Source organism: Hylaeus volcanicus, chromosome 3 (assembly GCF_026283585.1).
Source record: "Hylaeus volcanicus isolate JK05 chromosome 3, UHH_iyHylVolc1.0_haploid, whole genome shotgun sequence".
Taxonomy (NCBI): domain Eukaryota; kingdom Metazoa; phylum Arthropoda; class Insecta; order Hymenoptera; family Colletidae; genus Hylaeus; species Hylaeus volcanicus.
The window spans coordinates 31,413,749-31,435,231 of NC_071978.1; the positions used below are offsets into that span (position 1 = coordinate 31,413,749).

The following is a 21,483-nucleotide window of genomic DNA, read 5'->3' on the forward strand; positions in this document are numbered from 1 at the left end:
AAATCAAGAACGGTTTGGCTTTGTATACAAATTACGGTTTAATAACATACATAGGAATATGATAGCAAATTCAAATATCGTACAGCTATATCGTGCTTGTAACGGAAACGTCGCGGCGCGTTATGAAATTGGTTGCAAGACAAAGTCTTGCTTCTGAAAATAGATTCGAGTTTTCTCGAACTCGTTTATCCTTTTGAGAAAATATTACCAACAGTCTTCGCGCAATAGCTGTAGTTCAGTGTCCTAGAAAAGGTTAACGTAACGTAGCCCTGCGATACACGGAACGCATACTGTTCGCTCGTGCGGACCGCGACACGTTGACTAAACGCGAACCTACGACGCATGCCAACTACGGAATTCTGTATTACAATTTATGCTGATTTATATGCACCCGACGACCCGCGCAGTGCCTCGTACATATTATATGTACAATCAACTCCTCTCTTTCCGTGCTCTTGCTAATGTTTTCTCTCCATCCTGTTTCACAGCCTTCTTCCGAGTTTTTCACGGTTTTCCGCTTTTACAGATTCCAATACAAGCTACCGATAATTTAGCCGAATCTATTATCGTATTATACAGAAACCGAAAACTTTTATTTTTCACGTCATCCCAGATTTTCAACTTTTACCTCGTTCGCGTCGCGAACATGCTCAATTGGCACGATCCTGCCATTCGAGAGTCCAGCCAGTCGGACGGTACAACAAACAGCGAGCTTCATCCTACGAATGCTAATCGTCGACGTCGGATTACGACTCACCGTATTAAAATGCTTCCCGTGGATCTTCGCAATGTCTTATTTTTTTTCGTCGCGCTTAAACGCGCTGGTTCTTACGAGGATAAGACGAAGCTGCCACTGAAAGCCAAAAGTCCCTCTTACCTTTTTATGCTCGACATAAAAAGGAATACGTTTTCTAATCAGTCGTAAGCGACGCCAACGCCGACGCCGACACGACGACTCGAATGGAGCGATAGTAAACTTTGGAGCAATTCAATTCGTTCGTCTGCTCGGCTGCGGTACAATTTCGAAACGGGAAGTCTGCGTCGCCGAAACCTGTTAAATATTCAACTTCAAAGTATGCTTTCTTCTTGTCGGTCGAATCGAATCGAAATTTTCATTTGTATTCTTAGAAAATGAAGCAACTGTATCGTTATTGTTATCGTTATCGTCATTATTATTATTATTACTACTACTATTATGTATATACATATTTTGAAAAAACTCTTATGCTCGCGAACGAAGCAAGAACGGTGCATAAATTGTAACGCCCATCGTCCAGTGAAACGAAATTCGTTCGATGGTATGTTGAGCGCTGTTTACATCTAGCGACGCAGGGTTAAATTGAGTCCAGGGTGCGAGGATGCACTTTCCCCGTCAAAGGGCATAAATTATTTCCACTCGGCCGTTCGCGTAGATTCCACGGGGCGGATAAACGATAAAAGGCCGACGCGCCGTTTTATCGGCCCTGAGAGCTAATAGGATTTACAAGGCACTAACGACGACCCACATCTCCTCCAATTATCGCCTTTCAGCGCCGAACAATGCGCGTACACGGTCCCTCGTGTCCCGAACAATCGATTCGTTTCAACTTTCACGACGGAGAGTACCGATTTCTTCAAGGATAATCATTTCTTTTCGAAAGTATCTACCGGAACGACGAATAGTCAAGTACACATATAAACATCAACGGGAAAATATGTATGCATACGAAATTATACGTCTTTCAAAGTAGTTTACCATAAGACGGTCTACCATCTAATAAAAGTTACATCGACGTAACTTTTCTCCATCGCTACCTCTGAGCAAACGAATAGACGAAAGTTTTGTAAAAATTGAAGACGGTTCGATTCGTCGAAAGGATAGATTAAACAGTGAATAAAATAACAAGCCAAGAGCTGGAAAACTAGCGACACGTGCCGTTTCAACGCAACCGCGTACGTCTTTCAATTTTCTCGTCGAATTTTCGACCATACGGACACGTCGCGTCGCGGCGGGTCTCGCGATGAACGTTAAAAGGCCGCGGGAATACGTATAAATTCCTGGGGCCAAATAAAGTTGGCGCCAGCGTGGAAATATGGGGCGAACGGGACAGATGGATGGAAACGGAAATAGGTGGGAAGCCTCTGGTTCGCAATTTTTCGGCAACGGGTGTGTATTGAAAACGGGCTCGAAGCCTCGGACACTTTTTTTTTCTACTATGTTTCCATTTATTTTGAATATGACAGCAGTACGAACTGCTTTGCCTCTCTTATAACAAGAAAAAAAAACGAGAAAAATTAATATTTTCTCTCTGTCATCATACTGCCTATGTAGTATCGCTGTATAATTACAATTCGACACGCTTTTGATATATGAAAAACGAAAAAGGTAGAATTAATGAAACACGCTGTACGTTATTTGTTTGTTTCAGTCACGCAGCTGAACTAACCGGTCGCTCATTCGCGTACTTTAAGATCTCTCTGCCTTTAAGTTGCGCTGGCCGCAGCCTTAATCTTAAGTAACGATTTTCAAAATGTTACAACTAAAACCTGTCCGTTTCCGAAATGGCGAGGTTCCCCGTAAAAGTGAAATAAAAAGTAAAAAACAGCGTAAATATTTTCTGTAGAAATGCGCCGTTTGCGCTGATTGTGCTGTTCGTTCTCTTTTGGATTCATTGGAACGCGATAAGTACACAAGAGACGCCGTCGCGTCGGTGGATATCGTTCCGTTCCGTTCCGTTCCGTTCCGAATTTAACGAAAAAATTGTAAATGGTAAACGCTACCAGTCGCAAACACTTGTTCCCGAATGAAAGGTTCTACGGCTACGTTGTATAATCGTCGATGATATTAAAGCACTACTTTGCGGTACGATCGCGATGAAAATGAATCGAGAAGAAATCTTTTTCGCGATCGCTCGTCTCATAGCGATTAAGTACACTACCGAAAGCCAGAAATGGGCAAAATTTCAAGTAACGGATAAAAAATAAACAACTTTGGATCCGTGATTTGTTCCAGAAGAACAACGATTCCTATTATTTTGATTAAAATTCATATCGAGAAATTCAATTGTTGGAATTATCACCCCCCTCTCTCTCTCTCTCTCTCACACACACACACATACACACGCACACACGCGCGCGCGCGCGCGAGCGCGCGGCGTTAAATATATCAAGCAAAGGCGGAGATGGACAAAACTTTGATCTGTATAGCACATTTCAGACAACCAATTAAAAGCGAACGACCTTTTATTGGTTGTATTCCTGTAATGGATTTCTTTTCGATGAATCTATCTTAATATTCTTTGTGAAGAAAATTCTGCCCATCTCTTAGCAAAGGCACAAGTTCGGAGAAACGATTCCTCGCTAAGCTCGATCACAGAATTCCGGGGTCCGGGGATGGTTCCGTTCTCGACATATTCGGAAACAGCTCGTGCACGTCTCTGTGCTTTCCCGCGGCATGCTTTTCTCGCTAACCAGATGCGTCGAAAAATCTGTCCTACTTTTCTTCGATCACGAGACGTGCATTTCACTGTTCGAACGTGCATCAACGCGACGCGACTTTACTCCATCGCGGCTTCTTGAAGAGCGTGCAAATGAGCGTAGAGTCCGTCGGCAGCTATTAGATCGTCGTGGGTGCCCATTTCTGCGACATTTCCTTTCTCCAGCACGCAGATCACGTCGGCGTTTCTTATAGTGGCCAGCCGATGCGCTATGGTGATGCACGTTCTGCCCTCCATCGCCTTGTCCAAAGCCGCTTGCACGACCTGCCGAACAAACAACGTGAACAATTCATTCGGATCTCTTCGTTCCCTCTTTCGATGTTAAATACGCAACAACAATTTCAGAGCACGCGATGGTAACGCGACTACCAATAGTATCATCGTTTTATTTTCAAAGCTAAAATATCAAAGTGCTGTTCACTCGAGAGTGGTATCTCTTTTCGGAAAGTGGTATTCGCAACAAATTGAACGGTGTAAAGAAAAAGGAAAAAGAAAAAAGAATAATCGCTGTAAAACTGCGCGCGTCGCTGGATCCGTTAATCGAGAACGCGTTTTAAACAAACAGACCCAACGTGTATAATTCCACGTAACACGGTTCATTATCGCGGCCGGTGCAGGATCTTGATGTAGCCGCGTAAACATATGAATTTTAATTTCTGGAAATTAACATATAAAGTGTGTTCCATTGCGTAATACGTTACGAGCCTTTGTCGCGATATTTTTTTTCCTCGATTTCGATTTAGTTGTTTTTCCCAACGAAATATCCCGATAATCGTCGGTGTCGTTCGCTCTATCAAAATAGAAAAATAAGAAGGTTTTCTTTTTTCTTTTTAACGAACCACAAGCATAAAGAACGATGAATATTAACGAAACACTGTCAATAAATGTTTAAACGAATAAACATTATACAATAATTTGATGTTTCGTAATAATACATTTGTATTTTCTCTTAGAAAAGATCAACAGTTTGTAAAATTATTGCTTATAACTTGCTTTGCAAATTAAATAAACTTGTAGATCAGTTAGAACAATGACATGAAAAAAAAAAATGAATGAATCCATGACGCGTCTGACGGGATCGTTTCGCGGATGATCGAAATCGGAAAGGAAGTGCGCTCGATCCGGCCACAGAGGATTGCGGCGACGCGTCGCATCGATCGATTCACGTTTTCATAGGCCACTAACCCGATCGACCGTTCGAGTTCTCACGAGGACGATAACGAGCACGGCTCTGCGTCGTCGCGTTTTCGATTGAATCGAATCTTGTTTGGTCGGTCGGTATTAAGCCCCTCGTGGAATCGTCTCAACGACACCTATATACGATGATATAGCTAGTGCAACGCGATACCCTCAAAGTAAACTCGAACGAGATGAGTTGGTAATTTCTTGAAGCTTTTCAGCCATTATACATATGTAAGACAGGCAGCTTTAGTATTGCTATCGATCAAAGTATCGAAATCAATATCTCGTCAACGAGTGAATTACATAAGAATCGATGCGATGCGATGCGATGCGATGCGATGCGACGCGACGCGACGCGACGCGGCGTGATCCTATGAATGATGAAACGACAAAGATCGTTGGGTGCGTTGCAGCTCGAGATGCTTCTACGAGAGTAACGGATGGTTGATGTCGTTTCGATGGCTGCTTACCTTTTCGCTCTGAGTGTCGAGCGCAGATGTGGCTTCATCGAGGAGCAAGACTCGAGGATTTCTAACCAGAGCTCGGGCTATCGCTATTCGTTGCTTCTGCCCCCCTGAGAGCTGCGTACCCTTAGATCCTAATCTAGTATCGTATCCCTGCAACGAGATCGGATCGTAATTTTGACACAAGTACGTACGTAAAATAGCGAAAGACGATATGATTACGCTACTATATTTCCCGAATGAAAAGCATCGCGCTTACTAGTGGTAGAGAGCTGACGAAACTATGGATGTTCGACTTCTTGGCGGCTTCTATGACCTCATCCATCGGCACTTTGCGAAAGTTGTCGCCGTACATGATGTTCTCAGCGATCGTCCTGTCGAAAAGGACAGGTTCCTGACCCACCACGCCGAGCTGACAACGGAGATTGCGTAAGGAAACCGAGGAGATGTCGCGGCGGTCCATCGTCACAGTACCGGAGATGGGATCGTAGAGTCGTTGGAGCAGCTGGATGCAGGTGGATTTCCCGCATCCACTTTGGCCCACCAACGCGACCATCTGGCCAGGCTTTACTATTAGATTCAAACCTTGCAGAATCGGCATCTCTTGTCGCGTTGGATAGTGAAACTCCACTTTCGAAAATTGAATCAGACCTTCGGCTTTCTAAAACCAAACGTACGTCAACTTTCATTCGATTCGCATCAACTAGAATGATTTACATGCTGTATGGATACCTATGTATACAAGTTTTCGTTTTAAACGAAACTTGAACTTGACGTTTTCTATTTTGTATAAAAATTTACACGCGTCTTCTCGGTTGATAATTGTAGTAAAAATTTGTCGCGCAACCAGCTGTTTATTTATTTATACGATAACAGAAAGTAATTTACGACATTTATTCCAACGACGCGACGCGAATAACGAGAAGGTATCGAACGACATGTATTTTCTTCAGAAAAGGATTGATAGCACGATACATAAATAGAATATAATGAGAAATTCGATAGTTGGCTAAATAGTCGTTATGAAACGGTCGAGGAACGCGTGGTTCTGGTATGCATCATCTGTCAAGAGGGTGGGGTTTCGTTAAAGAGTGACTGTTTGACTTTGTATCGATACAGGTGATAATCAGTGGTAATCGACTAGATAAACAAGACTAGGCTAATAAGAGAATCGTCGATCTAATTTCGTAATTAGCAACGTAAAAGTGTCAAATGTTGACTCACCCAATCGAGATCTTTGTCTTCAGAGTCCGGTGGCGAGGAGATTTCTGGAACCCTGTCCAAGAGTTGGAATATTCTTCCAGCGGAAATCTTGGCCGTATTAAAGTTTGGCGCAAATGCGAGCGCCTGTCCCAACATCCAAGAGCCAAAAATCAGAGCCTCGGACACCTTGATCACGTTTTGATAGCTCAAGCCCTCGGTGGCCACTAGGGATCCACCGTAATACAGACTCAAGGCGTAACCGAAAAACGGTGTGGTCTGACCGCACGAAAACACCAATCCTCTGAGTCTGTTTCTGATTCTGGTCGCTTCCGCAACGTGTTCCAGTTCGACGCAGTAACGTTTCAAGAACGCTTCTTCTTTGCCAAGACTAGCCACCGTTCGTATGTTCGAAATCGCCTCGATCGCGATCCTCGTCGCCGCCTCCATCTTTTTCTTCTCTTGCAAACCTTGACCACTCATTACTCTGGCTTCGAAGAACACGGCGCCTAGGACCAGTGGTATCGAGACCACCGAGACCAGTGTCATCTTCCAAGTGTAATACATGGACAATCCGATGCCGAGAACCAGCGTCGACAACGCTTGAAGAATAGCACCGATCCGTGTTCCCGTTGCACCTTGAACAGCACCAGCATCCGAAGATAACCTGGCGCAGAGAGCACCCACGCTGTGCGTGTCTTCGTCGTACCAACCCATTTCTTGCTTCAACATCGCCTCGAACGTCATACTCCTAAGTCTCGTGGTCATACGAACGCCGGCCAAACCAAACATGTACATTTGGAGAAAAGTGCCCACTCCCGTCACTATTCCGACCACCAGGAACAGAATCGAAAAGTTTACCGTTTCTCGTCGCACCTCGTCCTCGTCCTCCAGACCCAACACGTAGTAGACTTCGCCGAAAAGGACGGCAAACGCTGGGAAAGACGCGCCCACCATTGCCGCTGCTAAACACCCTGAAACCGAACGATTCCTTTCGTTTCGCTTCGTCTCGTTTCCCTTCGTTTCGTGAAACGTGAAATTACAGAATTTACCAATTTTATCTTCGTCGTGGTAATTTCACGTGTGTTTAAAAAATACATGATATTGGAATTTGAGAGGAAAAACGGGTATCAAACGGGTATCAAAACTCAGTTTCTCTGAAATTAACTGAACGGTACATGTTTGTTTGTCGTTGATCGATAACCGAAACGATGGGACAAACGTACGGATACTCGAGGACCGAGTGTATAGATAAACGATTCAATTGGTCTGTTACACGGTGTGCTAACCGATTAAATTGAAAGGCCATTCCGGCTTGTTGAGTCCGAATATCCTCATCATCGGTGCGTCGTACGGTTTCTCGTGCTCCTCTAGTTGATTGATCGAGCTCTCCGACGCGCCTGCCAGAGATAACCGATGAGAATGCATCGACAGCGTAGAAAATTGTCGCTTCAACGGTGGTGGCTTCTGCTTCGGTATGGCAGCCGTGACTGTTTTAGCGGCTGACGCCGTTGCTTTCGCTAATCGGATAAGAACAATGATCTCGTGAAAAGCACAGGACCGAGGTTTAAAACCGTATTTGAATATTTTACTACGATATAATGGAACCAGGAATAATTGATTCGTTTAATGAGTCGTTACGAATCGAGACAAATTTAGATTACCTTTAGCGGTGGCACTAGCGTCGGCGGAAACCAATCCGTAATAATGATTTCCAAGGGCGAGCAATTCCTCGTGAGTTCCCTGCTCGACTACCTGTCCTTCCTTTATAAAGACTATTCGGTCGGCGTTGGTGATGGTGGAGAGTCGATGGGTGACGACGATCGTCGTTCTACCCTTCGAGGCGGCGTCCAAGGCCCTCTGCACCGTCGCCTCGCTGTGGAGGTCCAACGCAGATGTGGCCTCGTCGAGCAACAATATCGCTGGTCGTCTGACCAACGCTCGCGCGATCGCGATTCTTTGTTTCTGTCCACCGGACAGCTGAGATCCTCTCTCTCCTACAGGACTGTCGTAACCCTGAAACAGAACTTCTCGCGATAACTTGTTGTCTCGCTACTCGATCGTGGACGAAATTTCATTCCAACAAAATATACATCATATATACATACATATATCAGGCTGTATTCTTTTATTCAAAACTATTTTTATTTTTGCAGACTAAAGAGACTCTTTCTCGTTTTTCCTTTGAAAAGAGGTAAAGGTTATTTTCGTAACGCGATCGTACGCGATCGCTAAAAAATAATGAAACGATCGACCGAAAGACTAGAGTTAGTCGCAATTTGTGGACAGTCAAGAGTCACCGCATCGGATGCGGTCGTGTTTGTTGATAATTATCGACGGAAGGGAGACCACGTCATTTACTCGTTCGATTGCCACGCACAGAAGAGGCTATCAAGATTTGTCGCGGCTTGAAATAACGATTATTCGATCAAACATGGAACAACGTTGGCACGTTCCTTTTTTCATCGCGTAATCGTTCCTTGTAAACTGGCCACTTGTTTTGGTCACGGCTGCCACCGTAAACGCAAAACGCAAAACGCAAAACGCAAAACGTAAAACGCATCGCGAGTTTCAAACTCGTCTAGCGATAATTCGACGATATACGCGCGATCGTTGGCGCGCTCGTAATAGGGGATACTGTTATTTGTTCGCGAGCGGTTTAACGAGGCGTTTTATCGGCTGTTTGCTAGCGTGTTTGACGCGAATAGGCGGTCACACCTGAAACTATTGTTAACGCGTTGCAACGGACCAGTCTTCGATGGGCTACGTTCAACCCAGTCAGGGGTTCGAATCCCGAATAATTGCGGGGCAAATTGAACGAGACAGCTGGTAGACAGAGGTAAGTACGCGACACAACTCTCGGGAAAATCGCATTAGCAGCGCATTAGCAGCGATAGGAACAGCGAAAAAATCGAGATGAACATTTCAAGAAACGTCACGATTCACGGGCATGGTTTTAATTAGACCAACGGTCGCGTCGGTTGGTCAGGATTTTAGCTATCGCGGCATCGAGACGAGAAAAGGAATCGAGACCGTATTAAACGCGTACACGTCCGTGGTTCCTCTTCTCTGAAAAATTACCGAATCGACCGTACAGTCTGCGATGCCGTAAAAGGTTGAAAACTAAAATTCCGCTCGCAGCAAGCAAACGCGAACGGAATAGGAGAGAAGGTTCAGGCACTCACCTCGGGCAGCTTGCTGATGAAGTCGTGAGCATTCGCCTCCTTGGCAGCTTTGATCATCTCCTCCTCGGTAACGCTGTCATTTCCGTACCGGATATTCTCTCGTATCGTTGTGTCAAAGAGCACCGGCTCTTGCCCGACCACGCCTATATACGAGCGGAGCCATTGAACGTTCAGTTTCGATATGTCCACGCCATCCAGCAGAACCTGTACGCGAAACGTTTTTATCATATATATTTTGGAAAAAAACCTAATACGCAATTCGAACAGCAAGAAATTATTAGGCTCGAGTAGAAGGGCGAGCATCGAGAAAATCCTAGTACCTACTTTGTCGAGCAAACGAATTTCAGGTCGAGTCTTTTTATCGGGGCCGGTGCACCAACCACGTGGAAAATGTAAATGTGAGTTGCCCCGAAATCAGTATGCCAAATATATGGCGTAATATTTTCGGGCCGAGAAAACTGCGACGGATGCAGAATGCGAGAGAATCGTAAAACTTTTACTACCGAGAAAACTTCGAAGGTACTGCACTCCCCCGTGAGAAACGCTTCAAACTTGTTCCGTAAAATTCGCATAACCGTCGCGAATACAGATGTAATAATGAAATTCTTCACGCCTGGGATCAATATTTTCACAGTTTACTCTCGGGTCAAAAGTTGCTTCTAATTGGACGTTAATCGAACGACAAACCAAACGAGTTTGACAATATTTCAAAAGGAAAGTTACGTTACTCTGCGATATATCGCAATAATAATAAGACGATCCGAACATGACTCGAATATTCGCGTAGAATAGAATACCGAAATGTAAAAAGTAAAAAGTGCTCGCGCGAAACTGACATCTTTCGCTTCCTAGAGGAATTTTGGCCAATTTCTCAGTTTTACTTGTAACTTTTCTCACCTGTCCTTTGTGGGGATCGTATAGGCGTTGAATGAGTTGCAGACACGTAGATTTTCCGCAACCGGATCCTCCGACGAGGGCGACGGTTTCGCCGTGATTGATCTTCAGATTTAAACCTTGAAGTACCTTCACGTCCCGTCTGGCGGGATATTGGAAATGCACGTTTATGAACTCGATCTCGCCGTTGACGGATTGAAGCCTTTGGCCCTCCTTGCTGAGACTGTCGATCGCTGGCTGTCGATCGAGCACCTGAAATATCGCAGCGGCCGAACCTCTCGCGACCGCAAACGCCTCGAGATGAGGTGACGTTAAACCCATGTTCTGAGCACCGGCCAGCACCCCGAAAAACACAATCACCAGTACGGCGGGCGTGTACTCCTTCACCTCTTTCGGTCTGTCCTCCAGGATAAGCTGGACGCCGTACCTAACATATCGTATAATCAAAGCAAAGTAAAGTAAAGTTAAGTAAAGTCAAGAATTGTATAAAGTTGGAGGGACATACCAAAACGCTATAGCGTAACTGATGTATATGATGAACCACATGACGCCTCCGCCGACTCCAGACCACATTCCGCGCCTTATTCCGGTCTTTTCCGCGGGAACGAGCTTCTCGGAATATCTGAGGACCTCCTTCTGTTCGCCGTTAAACGCGATTACAGTTCTGATGGCACCCAACACCTCTTCGGCGACGGTTCCCGCTTGGCCGTACGCGGACAATTCCTGAGCCGTCAACGAGCTCTGCACTTTCGCCACCACTGCGGTGGCTATCACTATAATCGGGGCGCAACTCAACACCACCAGAGTTAATTTCCAGCCGTAAACGAACGATATAACGATGGAAGAAATGAAAGACACCATTAGGTACGTAAAGACGCCGAGCTTCTCGCTGATACCGTCCTTCATTTTGTCCAGGTCTCTGCAAAACCAAGAAAAAATCGTGTCGGAAATGTTTACCAGTGATCGTAATATGCTATTACGCGAGTCGATTACTCGGTTTTATTCCCGTTTCGTGACGGGCAAACGGTACGCGACTCTTCGAGTTTCCCGAACTCGCTTCGGTTGATCGCTTCTATCGGTAAACAAAAGTGCTTCGAAGAAACGTTTCTCCGTTTGAAGAAGGAGGACACGATACACCATTGTTGCCGCACCGCGCCCCGCCGCGCCCCGCCGCGCCCTTCCGCGCCGCACCGCGGACACGATACACCATTGTTGCCGCACCGCGCCCCGCCGCTCCCTGCCGCGCTCACCGCGCCCCGCCGCGCCCCGCCGCGCCGCACCGTGCCCCGCCGCGCCCCGCCGCGCCGATACTTTTGCTTTCGGTGAATCGTATACGAAGGAAATACGAAACTCGTATTCTTCTCTTTTATTCTACACACAGTGTATATTAGAATGTTTACTTAATTACCAGAGTAATACCGATTATTCTTGATTGATTTTTCAACAAAAAGAATAAAATAAGATTTTCATGGTTATAAAATAATATGATAATATTAACGAAGCCTCGAGTGACTTGGCCATAAGTCGTTGGACGCAATTAGCTTCGTTGCTATAACTTGCCGCTAGTTCTATCGAAACTTGTCGTCGACCAAAATAACACGGTCCGTGGGCAGTCATTCAGCGAATTAATTAAACTTTGCGTTATCTCTCGTCGCATAAAGGTCACCTTCAAATCGCCCGATGTTCTTCAAATAGAAGGCAAATTTACGTTTACAATTAATAGAAAACTTGTACGCGTAAAGCATGAATCTAAATACAAACGATAGTTGTAATATATTTTGCGAGTATCGTAGAAAGGAATTTGCTCGTTATCCAACTAAATTATTATACCCTCCGACGTTAACAAGTTTATAAATACATATATTCGAAAATTTTGAACGAATGCAACAAGTGTGATAAAATTAGACTGTGCATTGCATATCGTTTGTCGTAAAAAGTTGTTTCTCGTATCACGCAGATAAAAGGAACGCGAAGGTCGAACGTCAAAATCTTTGCCAAACGTATTCTTTATCATTCTCCTACTCGTGGGAAATTTTTTGTCAGTTTCGTAACGTAAAGTTTACCTAAAATGTACCAAACACCACGAGAGAATCTCGTTACATAAAAACTTGCAAACAATCGTGACATTTGTCGCCCAACAGTTGCGACTCGAATGTAATCAACGTTAATCCCGATGCTATTATTGTCTTAGGTATTGCCAACGAACGAGTGTACCTAAAGATTTAAGCGATTTATCAAATCACCTATTCACGTATTCGTTCTCTCGACGATACTCGCCAATATACCAATCACGACATTTCCTCTCTCCCTCCGAGCATTTTATTTGATATTTGATTTTTTAAGTAGATATGTTAATTTAGTATATCGAATTGTAAAGGATCGATTAGCGCATCTGCAATCGGTTACAATTACCGTCTCGATTCACTGCGGTAGGTTCAATAAAACGTTAGCGTGACTCGCAGAGAAGCACAGCAAAGATTTACGCAATCGTTATTATAAATGAACGCGAACCAGACGTAAGCCAACCCGTTCCTAATGCCAGACGATCCTCTGAGTAGCCTGATATACGGTAGGTATTTCGCGATATTATTTTCGGTAAGCTTTATCGTGTTTTAAACCGGCACCTTTGAACCGTTTGTTCCGACCAGGAAACACTTGGATACGAGTTCAATCTATGTAGATGTAGTATGCAACCAGCGAAAAGTAGTCGTTGCTTTTCAACTGGTCCGAATAGTCATCCAAGTAATCATTTTTATCGCGAGAATCGAATAATTTAACACTCTGTTTACGATAAACATCGATATTTGTAAATAAAAAAAAAATGAAACGAATCACCGAGCCAAGTTATACGTATCAAGTTTCATATTCGATCCGTCGTACTTTCGTTTACGCAATTACAGTCGGTTGCACTTGTGCAATGGTTACATTCTAACAAAGATTCCCCTCCAAATAAACGAGTTACGCAAGCAAGACGACGATGACGACGCCGACGTTTCTCTTGCCGTGTCTTAATTAGCCAGTTATGAACTCTCACCCTCTTGACTTTTCGATAATTACGCGAGTCGCGATGCGACACGTGGCGACCGCGAATAGAGACACTGTTGTATCGAGCAGAGATTTCGAGTTTCGCGAGCAGCCACCTGTTGACGAACGTATCTCGTTTCCCGAAGTTCGCCAACCGCTTCTCGTCTCGAGTCGCGACTGCCATGCCGCGTGCACATCTGCACACTCGGAGATCGAAGCCACGAGATTTCTCGACAAGTAGGATCACCGTAAGAAAATACGGTACGCCACTGGCCGTACGTATCGAGGATATGTACCGCAATAGTACATGCACCATCTTTGTATTCGTGTCCAAGGCTAGCTCACCTTTCTCCTACCTTTATACGATAGATTCTCTATCGAGCAAATCGTCTAATGAATAATACCGAAGCATAGATTTCAGCCTGTCGCTCGACTCGGTCGCTTTCAACAGTTTCGAGGTATACTTACTCGGTGATCCTGCTGGCAAAGTTGGTCGACGTGTTGATATCGTACCACGTCATATCCTGCCTGAGAATCGCGCGTAAAAACATTTGGCGCACCCTATCAATCTGTCTGGAGGCCGCAATGTTGAGAAAGTCAACCGTGAACACGGCGAAAACGAATTGAAAGGTGGAGAGTGCCGCGGATGACACGCCAAAGGCTACCGAATCGTCGTACAGCGCTGCCATTCTTTCCTCGTACGTGGCCTCGGGTCCTCTGCAATCGAAATTGTTGACATTTAAGTATATCCGCGACTCGAATGATTAATCTGTTCCGCGTATCGTGCAAACATTCATCGATTCTATAAATACATATAGATAATGACGATGATAAAGAAAGATAAGCATGCTTCGGAGTTTGGAGATACCATCGAAAATGGGGTTTGTTGCTTTTCTTCTAAACATCGACAAGGAGTTTTTCGTTATTTCGAATCTCGTTAATATGATATTTTTCATGTATGCAAGTTTAAAACTATAGGTCGCTTGCACGATCTATTTTCGCCTAGGGACAACATCTACGTAAAAAGACGTCAGCGTCGGCGTCGGCGTCGGCGTCGGCGTTGCGTCGCTCCTCTCGAATCCCGGTTAATTCTAAAAATATAAAACTCGGTAGGCGTGTCTGCACGCGTCGAGACTTACAAGACCTTTCCACCTCCGAACCACTCCAGTATCAGAGTCGGTGTGCTCGTCTGATTCTTCATGTTGCGATCCACCAACAGAGTGGTGAATTCACCGTACTGAATCGTCGAAATGGGGATGCAGAGGCCTGTCAGAGTTCCCATGATCAGGCCACTAAAGATCAGCATCAGCTCCCCGCATGTTGCAAATCGAAACTGAAAACAATCGAAGCGGTTTCCTCGTCACGATTTAACCAATTTTTTCGCAACAACCTTCACCTAACAACGTTGTTCCGGAAACTTAATAACGATGCCAAACTTACGAGTCTGAAGTAAGGCACTGGTGGCAACGTTTGCTCCGGCGCGACTGGTTTCTTGTCGTCTTCCTTCGTTTGCGGTGGCACGAACTCACTGTCGACAAAAAATTGTTGTTTCGTTGATTAACCCGTGAACCCGTTACGCGTACACTTTCCGGAACCTAACCCGTTCCATTGGAACACAGAGAAACGGTCTATACTCGTTCAAGAGTACTTCCGGATCTACATACATATATTATTATATAATATTGTATGTATAATAGAATCGTTCACGACTCGTCATTTTCTTCGGAACTGGATATTATCGGCGAGTAAGAACGCTTTCATGCCAACAATTCCCGTTGCGCTCTCTACAGTAAGAGTTTGATCGGTACGGTAAAAGTTATGGGCATGGGCATGAGTATGAGCCTACCCAAACGTCCAAAAACCACTTGGATTCGATTTGGCCGAAAGTTGTTGGTATGTAAGCGCTTCACTTCTGATCGCCGATCCGGAAGGGCTCTTCTCGAAATATACCCTTCGAGGGGATGAAAGACAATTTTTCTGAAATATCGAGCATGCTCGCTAACCCTCGCAGGTTCTTGTCTCTTTTTAGAATCGCGCTTAAAGAGACAACGCTATTTACGTCGGTTATTCGATATGTCGTAAAAAACGCCTTTCATTCCCTCGATTAAGAAACTTTAACGATAAATTTATACGATTTTTCCGGTTTCTAGGACGAGGATTTTCCTAATAATTTCCACAATTTTCTACAAGAATCCCGATCCCGTGTTCGTGTTTCTGTATACTTTAGTCTCTTATATACTTTTATTTAACATTTTCATTCTGTTTCGAATCTTTTATTCGTACATTGGTTTGCCATTCTCTTGTAGCATATACTCGGTTTCCTCTTTATCCTTCTCCGCATCTTGGAGTGTGTCTGAAATGAAATATAGAGTACCGTACACAGAACGTTCTGCAACAATAGTTTCATGTACACGAAGAAGAGAAAGACTTTAAAGATTACTTTGGTCCCTTTGCACCGTCGACAGTGCATTCCGTCCCTTAATCTTTTATTTATTCGATAAGAATTACTATTGAAATTGTAGAATTAAACGATAGTTGACGTTGAACGCATAAAATTCAATCTGTAAGTTTACGTCCTTTGAAGATGACCGATTAACAAAATTCTCGTTTAACACCAGCAAAAATATTCTTTTCGGAAATAATCGATTTATCCAGCAGAATCCAAAGCCGCCGGCGCCGCGCGCACTACACGAGCGAATTCGTCCATCCTCTGCGAAACGCGTTCGACAAGTTTCACGTGTCGTGGAATCGAATGCTAAATTAACCCAGCGCCAATACGCGCACAAATATTTTAACTTGTTTGTATTCGTCACTAGATTTCTATCCAACATTTGCTCGTATCGCGGACTCGTTTGATCGTATGCGTAGCTTTCTTAAACCGTTGGACAAAATTTCTAGTTTGTCCGCGTCGCTAATTGCACGTTTAACTAACGTCGCGCGTACAGTTGTAAATTTAACACAGTCCCATTTCTAGCTTCGTAGTACTCTCGCGAGTCGTACTTGAAACAAAGTTTGCTCGATCTTGTTAGCTTGCTAGCTTTGTAACGCGGTACCGGTATAATTTTCAGCATCCGTTGATCGATCGATTCTCTTCCACGATACTCATCGACGAGACGCGACGCGACGCAACGCGACGCCCGTGCCGACGGCGAACGAGCCAAGCTTCTACTCGAGTATATTTCAAATGCTCGAATGCAACAAGAATATACATATACGATATTGTATATAGAATAGAAATTTGTCAATTTTGCTGATCAATTTTTCGACGTTACGAACGATTTAATAATCCGGTACGACGTACGCATACGAGCGATATTATCGCGCAAACGACACTTCGCGAAATCTCGAACATCATCGGTTCGCTATCGTTTACGAATGATCGAGTGTTCCGATGGCGAGACGCGAGTTAAAGGGGAGAAAAAGTTGCAATTTGTCAACCCATCGATCACGAACCATTGTAACCATCGATCACCAATGGATAGGCCACCGTTCCCGCCTTCCTGTCCGCCTCTTTCCTCGCAACATGCCAACTTTTCAGAAAAGTTCAACTAAAGTGTCGCCGATAAACCTATCAACATTCGCGAGTGTAACCTACGGTCTACTCGTATCATCCGCGTTGATCCTACAGGCACACCATGTTATGTACGTTCAAATTTCATAAATTTGTATAATATTATACATAATTGTACATATGTATTATATAATATATTCTCGCGTTTTCGCGAACAATCGTTTAAAGGATCGGAAGTATATGCAAACGATAGAAAAATGTTGATAAATTACAGGAAACAAAAGAAAAGCGGCTAAGAGCCGAGAAAAGCGTAAGGTAAGCGTCGCGTACTTACACTTCGAGAATATTTTTTCCTGGCGGTGAGAGTTTGTTCTGGGGGGTTCCATTTCCATACCCTGCGCGTTCTCGCGCGGGTTTGCGGTCCACTGATAAATTCGCCGTGTCATCGCGCATTCTTAATTAACAACTCTGCAATCAGAACAATAAAAAATCGTTACAGCAGCATAAATTACCGAATAATTTCCTACATTTTATACACTCATTTCTGTAATAATATTTATTGAACTTTGTCGGAATCGTGGACTTCCTTCGAGTTCTCGATAAAATCGAAAGCACGTTGACGCTAGGACGCAAACGAGCGTTGCGCGAACGGGGAAAAACCATCCGGCACCGTTCAACGATCGCCGATAAATTAGGCTGGCCTGACGTTTTCATTACCGGGTTGGTCTATATTTGTTGAGGTCAATATTTGCCCGTGCGATCCACGATGTTGCCGTTCGATTCAGTCGAAACGTCTGTCTCGTTGTTCGGGTCGGCGTGGCGCGGCGCGGCGCGGCATCGGCATGCCAGCCTCGCTCGCGTAAACTGCAATTAGCAACGATAATCCGGAAACAAGAAATTCGATTTGCCTCGGTCATTATCCACCTTATCGGACGCTTACGATGTAGGATATCCAATTTAAGCGATGATTAGAAACAGCAGTAATCTGTGTCAATCTGTGTTAGTTGATTGAATAATTAATTAATTGATCCAGGAAATCTGCGAATCGTGTTCAAGTATCGCAAACAAATCGGACGGGGAAAGTTTCATTGTATTTTTGATGGGTTTCTTCAGAACATACGCGTTGATCGTTCCTCCAGTTAGAATGGAGACAAAAGAGGAGCGTGTTGATAAAATCACGAGTTTCCCATACACGAACAAAAATGTGCTCGAAGCGAAAGCAATTTTTGCAAGTTGAAACTGCGAGCCTGGATTCCACACGCCTGTAGAATTCTAATAATTCTCGCGTAAAAATGCACCCGGTGCAACGATCAAAACTTTAAATTTGTCATGGTCAGAATTTTCATCGCGCCGATTAAATTCGGTGTTTTCGTCGGTTCATGGCTTTCTCTAGTGAGCGTCAAAACGAATATGGAAATTTATATTACCAGCATCCAGTAGTCGCTACGTGATCGAAACTTTCGCATGTATTACTTTTATACGCGAATAGGTACATGTACATTTTTCAAATAAAATTAAACGTTTTCATTTTTCAACCGAGATTTATTCGTTAACTCAACTTTTTCAGCTTAATCGTTAACGGAAGGATCTGAATTTTCTCATTATTCCGTACTTGGAATGGAATTACTCCCAGGAAATATATTCACCGCGAAGACGCGGTATATGTACATAATAGCGGATAATATAATTATACGAATCGTGCTCAATCTCTTGTACGTACTCGTCGAAGCTCGTCCTGTCCTTTTATATCGACGATAGAAGGCTAGGAATTCCTAACGAAGCCCGAAAGGAATCTAAACGAGACTCGATCGAGTAAACTAAACGAAAGAAAGCCACTAAGACGCTGTCCTTTTTATTCCCCGATCACCGTATCTTTTATTACTTTTGCACATTGATCAAACGTTTCTTTGTTATTTGTTACAGCACGGTACGGTACGGCACGTCGACGCCGACGCCGACGCCGACGCCGACGTCTCGTCTGTCATGGAAAAACGAGAAAGAATGTTACAGCGCCGTAAGTAACCACGCCACGTGGCTGCGAGTATCTTTCGACCTTTATTTTCTTTTAGTTTCACATGTTAGTATTTTATTAGCGAGTGCCTCTTGCACTCGAGGTTGAAATTGAGACGTTGAGAGAGAACCGAGGACGGCAACGCGCGGTAAATTTCATATTATTTATCATAGTTCGACGAGCAAACTGTACGATTTCATTTGTCTGCTTTCCAATAAACTCGACGACCTCTTCGTTTCGATAGAAGACGATCCAATTTTTCCTTCGTTGCCTTGCCTTGCCTCGACGAGCAGTTTATAAAATTTCGCGTTCGTTACGTTACGATCGATGCAACGATAAATTGTCTCCAAAGTTGCAAGCTCGACCTCTCGTGCCGAGGACGTCCCTATTCCTCCTTGCTCTTTTCCGCAGCTCGTAAATCATCGATGAGATCGTGAAACCGGTAGTAGGCCGGAAGGAGACCGGAAGGAGCTACCAACTAGATACGGAGATGCATTTGCAGCGTTTTGTCATCCCTTGCTGTATACACCGAACATGCATCACGTGCGACCGACCTTTTACAGAGAAAACTAACTCTCGAGTGACTAACGGTGAGTTCGATCCGGTGACTCTTCGACATCTATCGATTAAAACCTCTTTACACGACTCGAGTTACTGCAATAGTTTTTCTTTTCGCGTTACATAACAACACACAGTCGAGCCTGAATAACCCGTGATACAAAACACCAACCAACAATTTCTTCAGCGTGTTAATCTCCAGCCAGAGTGGGAGAAGAATTTTTCTAAAAGTTGACAGGCCAATCTTTTCGGAATTTGGCTAACATCGTTGGAAACAAATTCCACCGCGAAAACAATTCTCGCCGGGGTTTGTCGCGATAACGTATTCGCGGATTGCTCGCCGATATCCATCGCATTTCCTTTGTTTTTTCACTCGAATAAGTTGGTCGAGATTGCGCGTTCCGGCGCTGAAAAATCGCGTCTAATGGGAAAAATTGCCAAAGTTACAGGAAAAGTTCCGGGCACGACTTTCGTCGTCGTCTGCCACGGCACCTTTCGCAATCGCAAAACTCCATTAAGCTCGGAAACTAATTTCCAACGGAGTTGCCGGCGCGAGCGTTGCATAATCCTTTTGCGGTGTTGGGGCGACCCGCATAAATTTCGATCCCGTCTGGACTGTGCCCGCAACTCTGGACGCATCCCGCGGATCCTCTTCGATCCGCGAAAATATCGATCAACGTTACGGCAAATAATCCGTTAACGGAGTTTTCGGAGCGATTACGTTAACACGTTGTTCGTTATCACCGCTCGATTCGGAAACCAAGCTATATACTTGGCCACGGTTTCGAGCAATCATGTTTTCGATTAGGTAGAAATAACGGTATAAAATCGATAAGTTTGGACCGCGAACGATGATTCAGTGATAATTTGGTCGCATCGAGCCGCGCGGCAGCGCCGAGTTGATTTTCAACCAACGAGATTACGCATCCGACGACCTTCCGTCTTCCGTTTCGCAGTACGTAGTCAGTGTCTACCGTCTAGGCGATCGAATCAACGAACATCGGTGGTCGCGCGTCCAGCTAATTTTAAACGTTCTAGACATCGAGTACCGAGATAGATACGATCGTCGTCTCCGTGTCCTCCTGATTTACGACGTCCGAGACTGCTTAATGACCGTTGCCGTTTACGAGTTTCCTCGTTATTAAACGCCTCGGTATACATATAGCCTGGGGGCCAAGTATGTCGATTGAAAGCTAGTAGCGGGGAGCCTTGAACAAATGGAGTGCGCGATTAACGTCCAAGCAACAGCTCGCGATAAGAAAAATCGACCGTAAGCGTCGCGTTTCATTCACAGTTCAGGGAGCTGATTTATCGCGTCGACGTTTTTGCGAAACGATTCCGAGGAACCGGAATGAATCGTTAATTTGCTTCTACCAACCAAACGATACGTTCTTCACCCTCCCTTTTTCCTCTTTGGACAAACTTTCGACGGAAATATCCATTCTCTCTCTCTCTCTCTCTCTGTATACATATATCTGTGCGTTCCCGCAGAGTTTTATCAATGTTTGCGAATCGAAATTGTACGTTCAAGGGTTACGCGAGCCACGAATTCGCATTCGTATTCGTTTGCGAAACGAGATCTTTTCTCTCCCACCGTTGCGCAACTACATGTATGTGTGTATATATACAATATAGAATAATAATAGGTAGCGTTTTTGTACAATTGGTGTTCATCGTATACCTTCTTGTACGATATTTTGCACGTATCGCGTGCACCACCCAAAAGGCTAAATACACCACGAACAAGAAGAACCCTGACAGACGAGATTGTCTGCAACCTTGAGCGAGTCTGGCCAGCACCGGCTACTTTTCTGCCAAGTTAATCTCGCGGAAGCTTCTTCGATGTTGGCAGCGCAGCGTGGGCTTAAAATTCTCTTTCTCTTTCCTTCTTTTGTTGACCACGCGACCACGTACACCAGAAATATCCTGCGGTAGAATGCGTTCGAAACATTTCCTCCGGCTCTGTCGTGAAAAATTT

The 21,483-nt window shown here is 44.5% G+C and overlaps 1 protein-coding gene across 8 annotated transcripts in view; it reads right to left on the bottom strand.

Moving 5' to 3' along the window:
- Positions 1–2,181: 2,181 nt before the first annotated feature.
- The window catches only part of LOC128873692 (multidrug resistance protein homolog 49), a 41,993-nt gene continuing 22,691 nt past the window's right edge, over positions 2,182–21,483 (bottom strand). For 5 of the 8 annotated variants that reach the window (XM_054117432.1, XM_054117431.1, XM_054117433.1 and 2 more), the window contains 14 exons: positions 17,271–17,404; positions 15,709–15,778; positions 14,866–14,953; positions 14,565–14,758; positions 13,894–14,142; positions 10,907–11,320; positions 10,405–10,828; positions 9,508–9,711; positions 7,987–8,338; positions 7,612–7,842; positions 6,347–7,296; positions 5,382–5,783; positions 5,129–5,275; positions 2,182–3,740 (listed from right to left, as the gene is read on the bottom strand). In XM_054117432.1, the coding sequence (XP_053973407.1) occupies positions 3,537–3,740; positions 5,129–5,275; positions 5,382–5,783; positions 6,347–7,296; positions 7,612–7,842; positions 7,987–8,338; positions 9,508–9,711; positions 10,405–10,828; positions 10,907–11,320; positions 13,894–14,142; positions 14,565–14,758; positions 14,866–14,953; positions 15,709–15,778; positions 17,271–17,382 (4,041 nt within the window). In that variant the 5' untranslated portion in view covers positions 17,383–17,404 and the 3' untranslated portion in view covers positions 2,182–3,536. The remainder of the gene's footprint in view (positions 3,741–5,128; positions 5,276–5,381; positions 5,784–6,346; positions 7,297–7,611; positions 7,843–7,986; positions 8,339–9,507; positions 9,712–10,404; positions 10,829–10,906; positions 11,321–13,893; positions 14,143–14,564; positions 14,759–14,865; positions 14,954–15,708; positions 15,779–17,270; positions 17,405–21,483) is intronic. The other 3 variants (XM_054117436.1, XM_054117437.1, XM_054117439.1) reach the window with 1 other exon arrangement.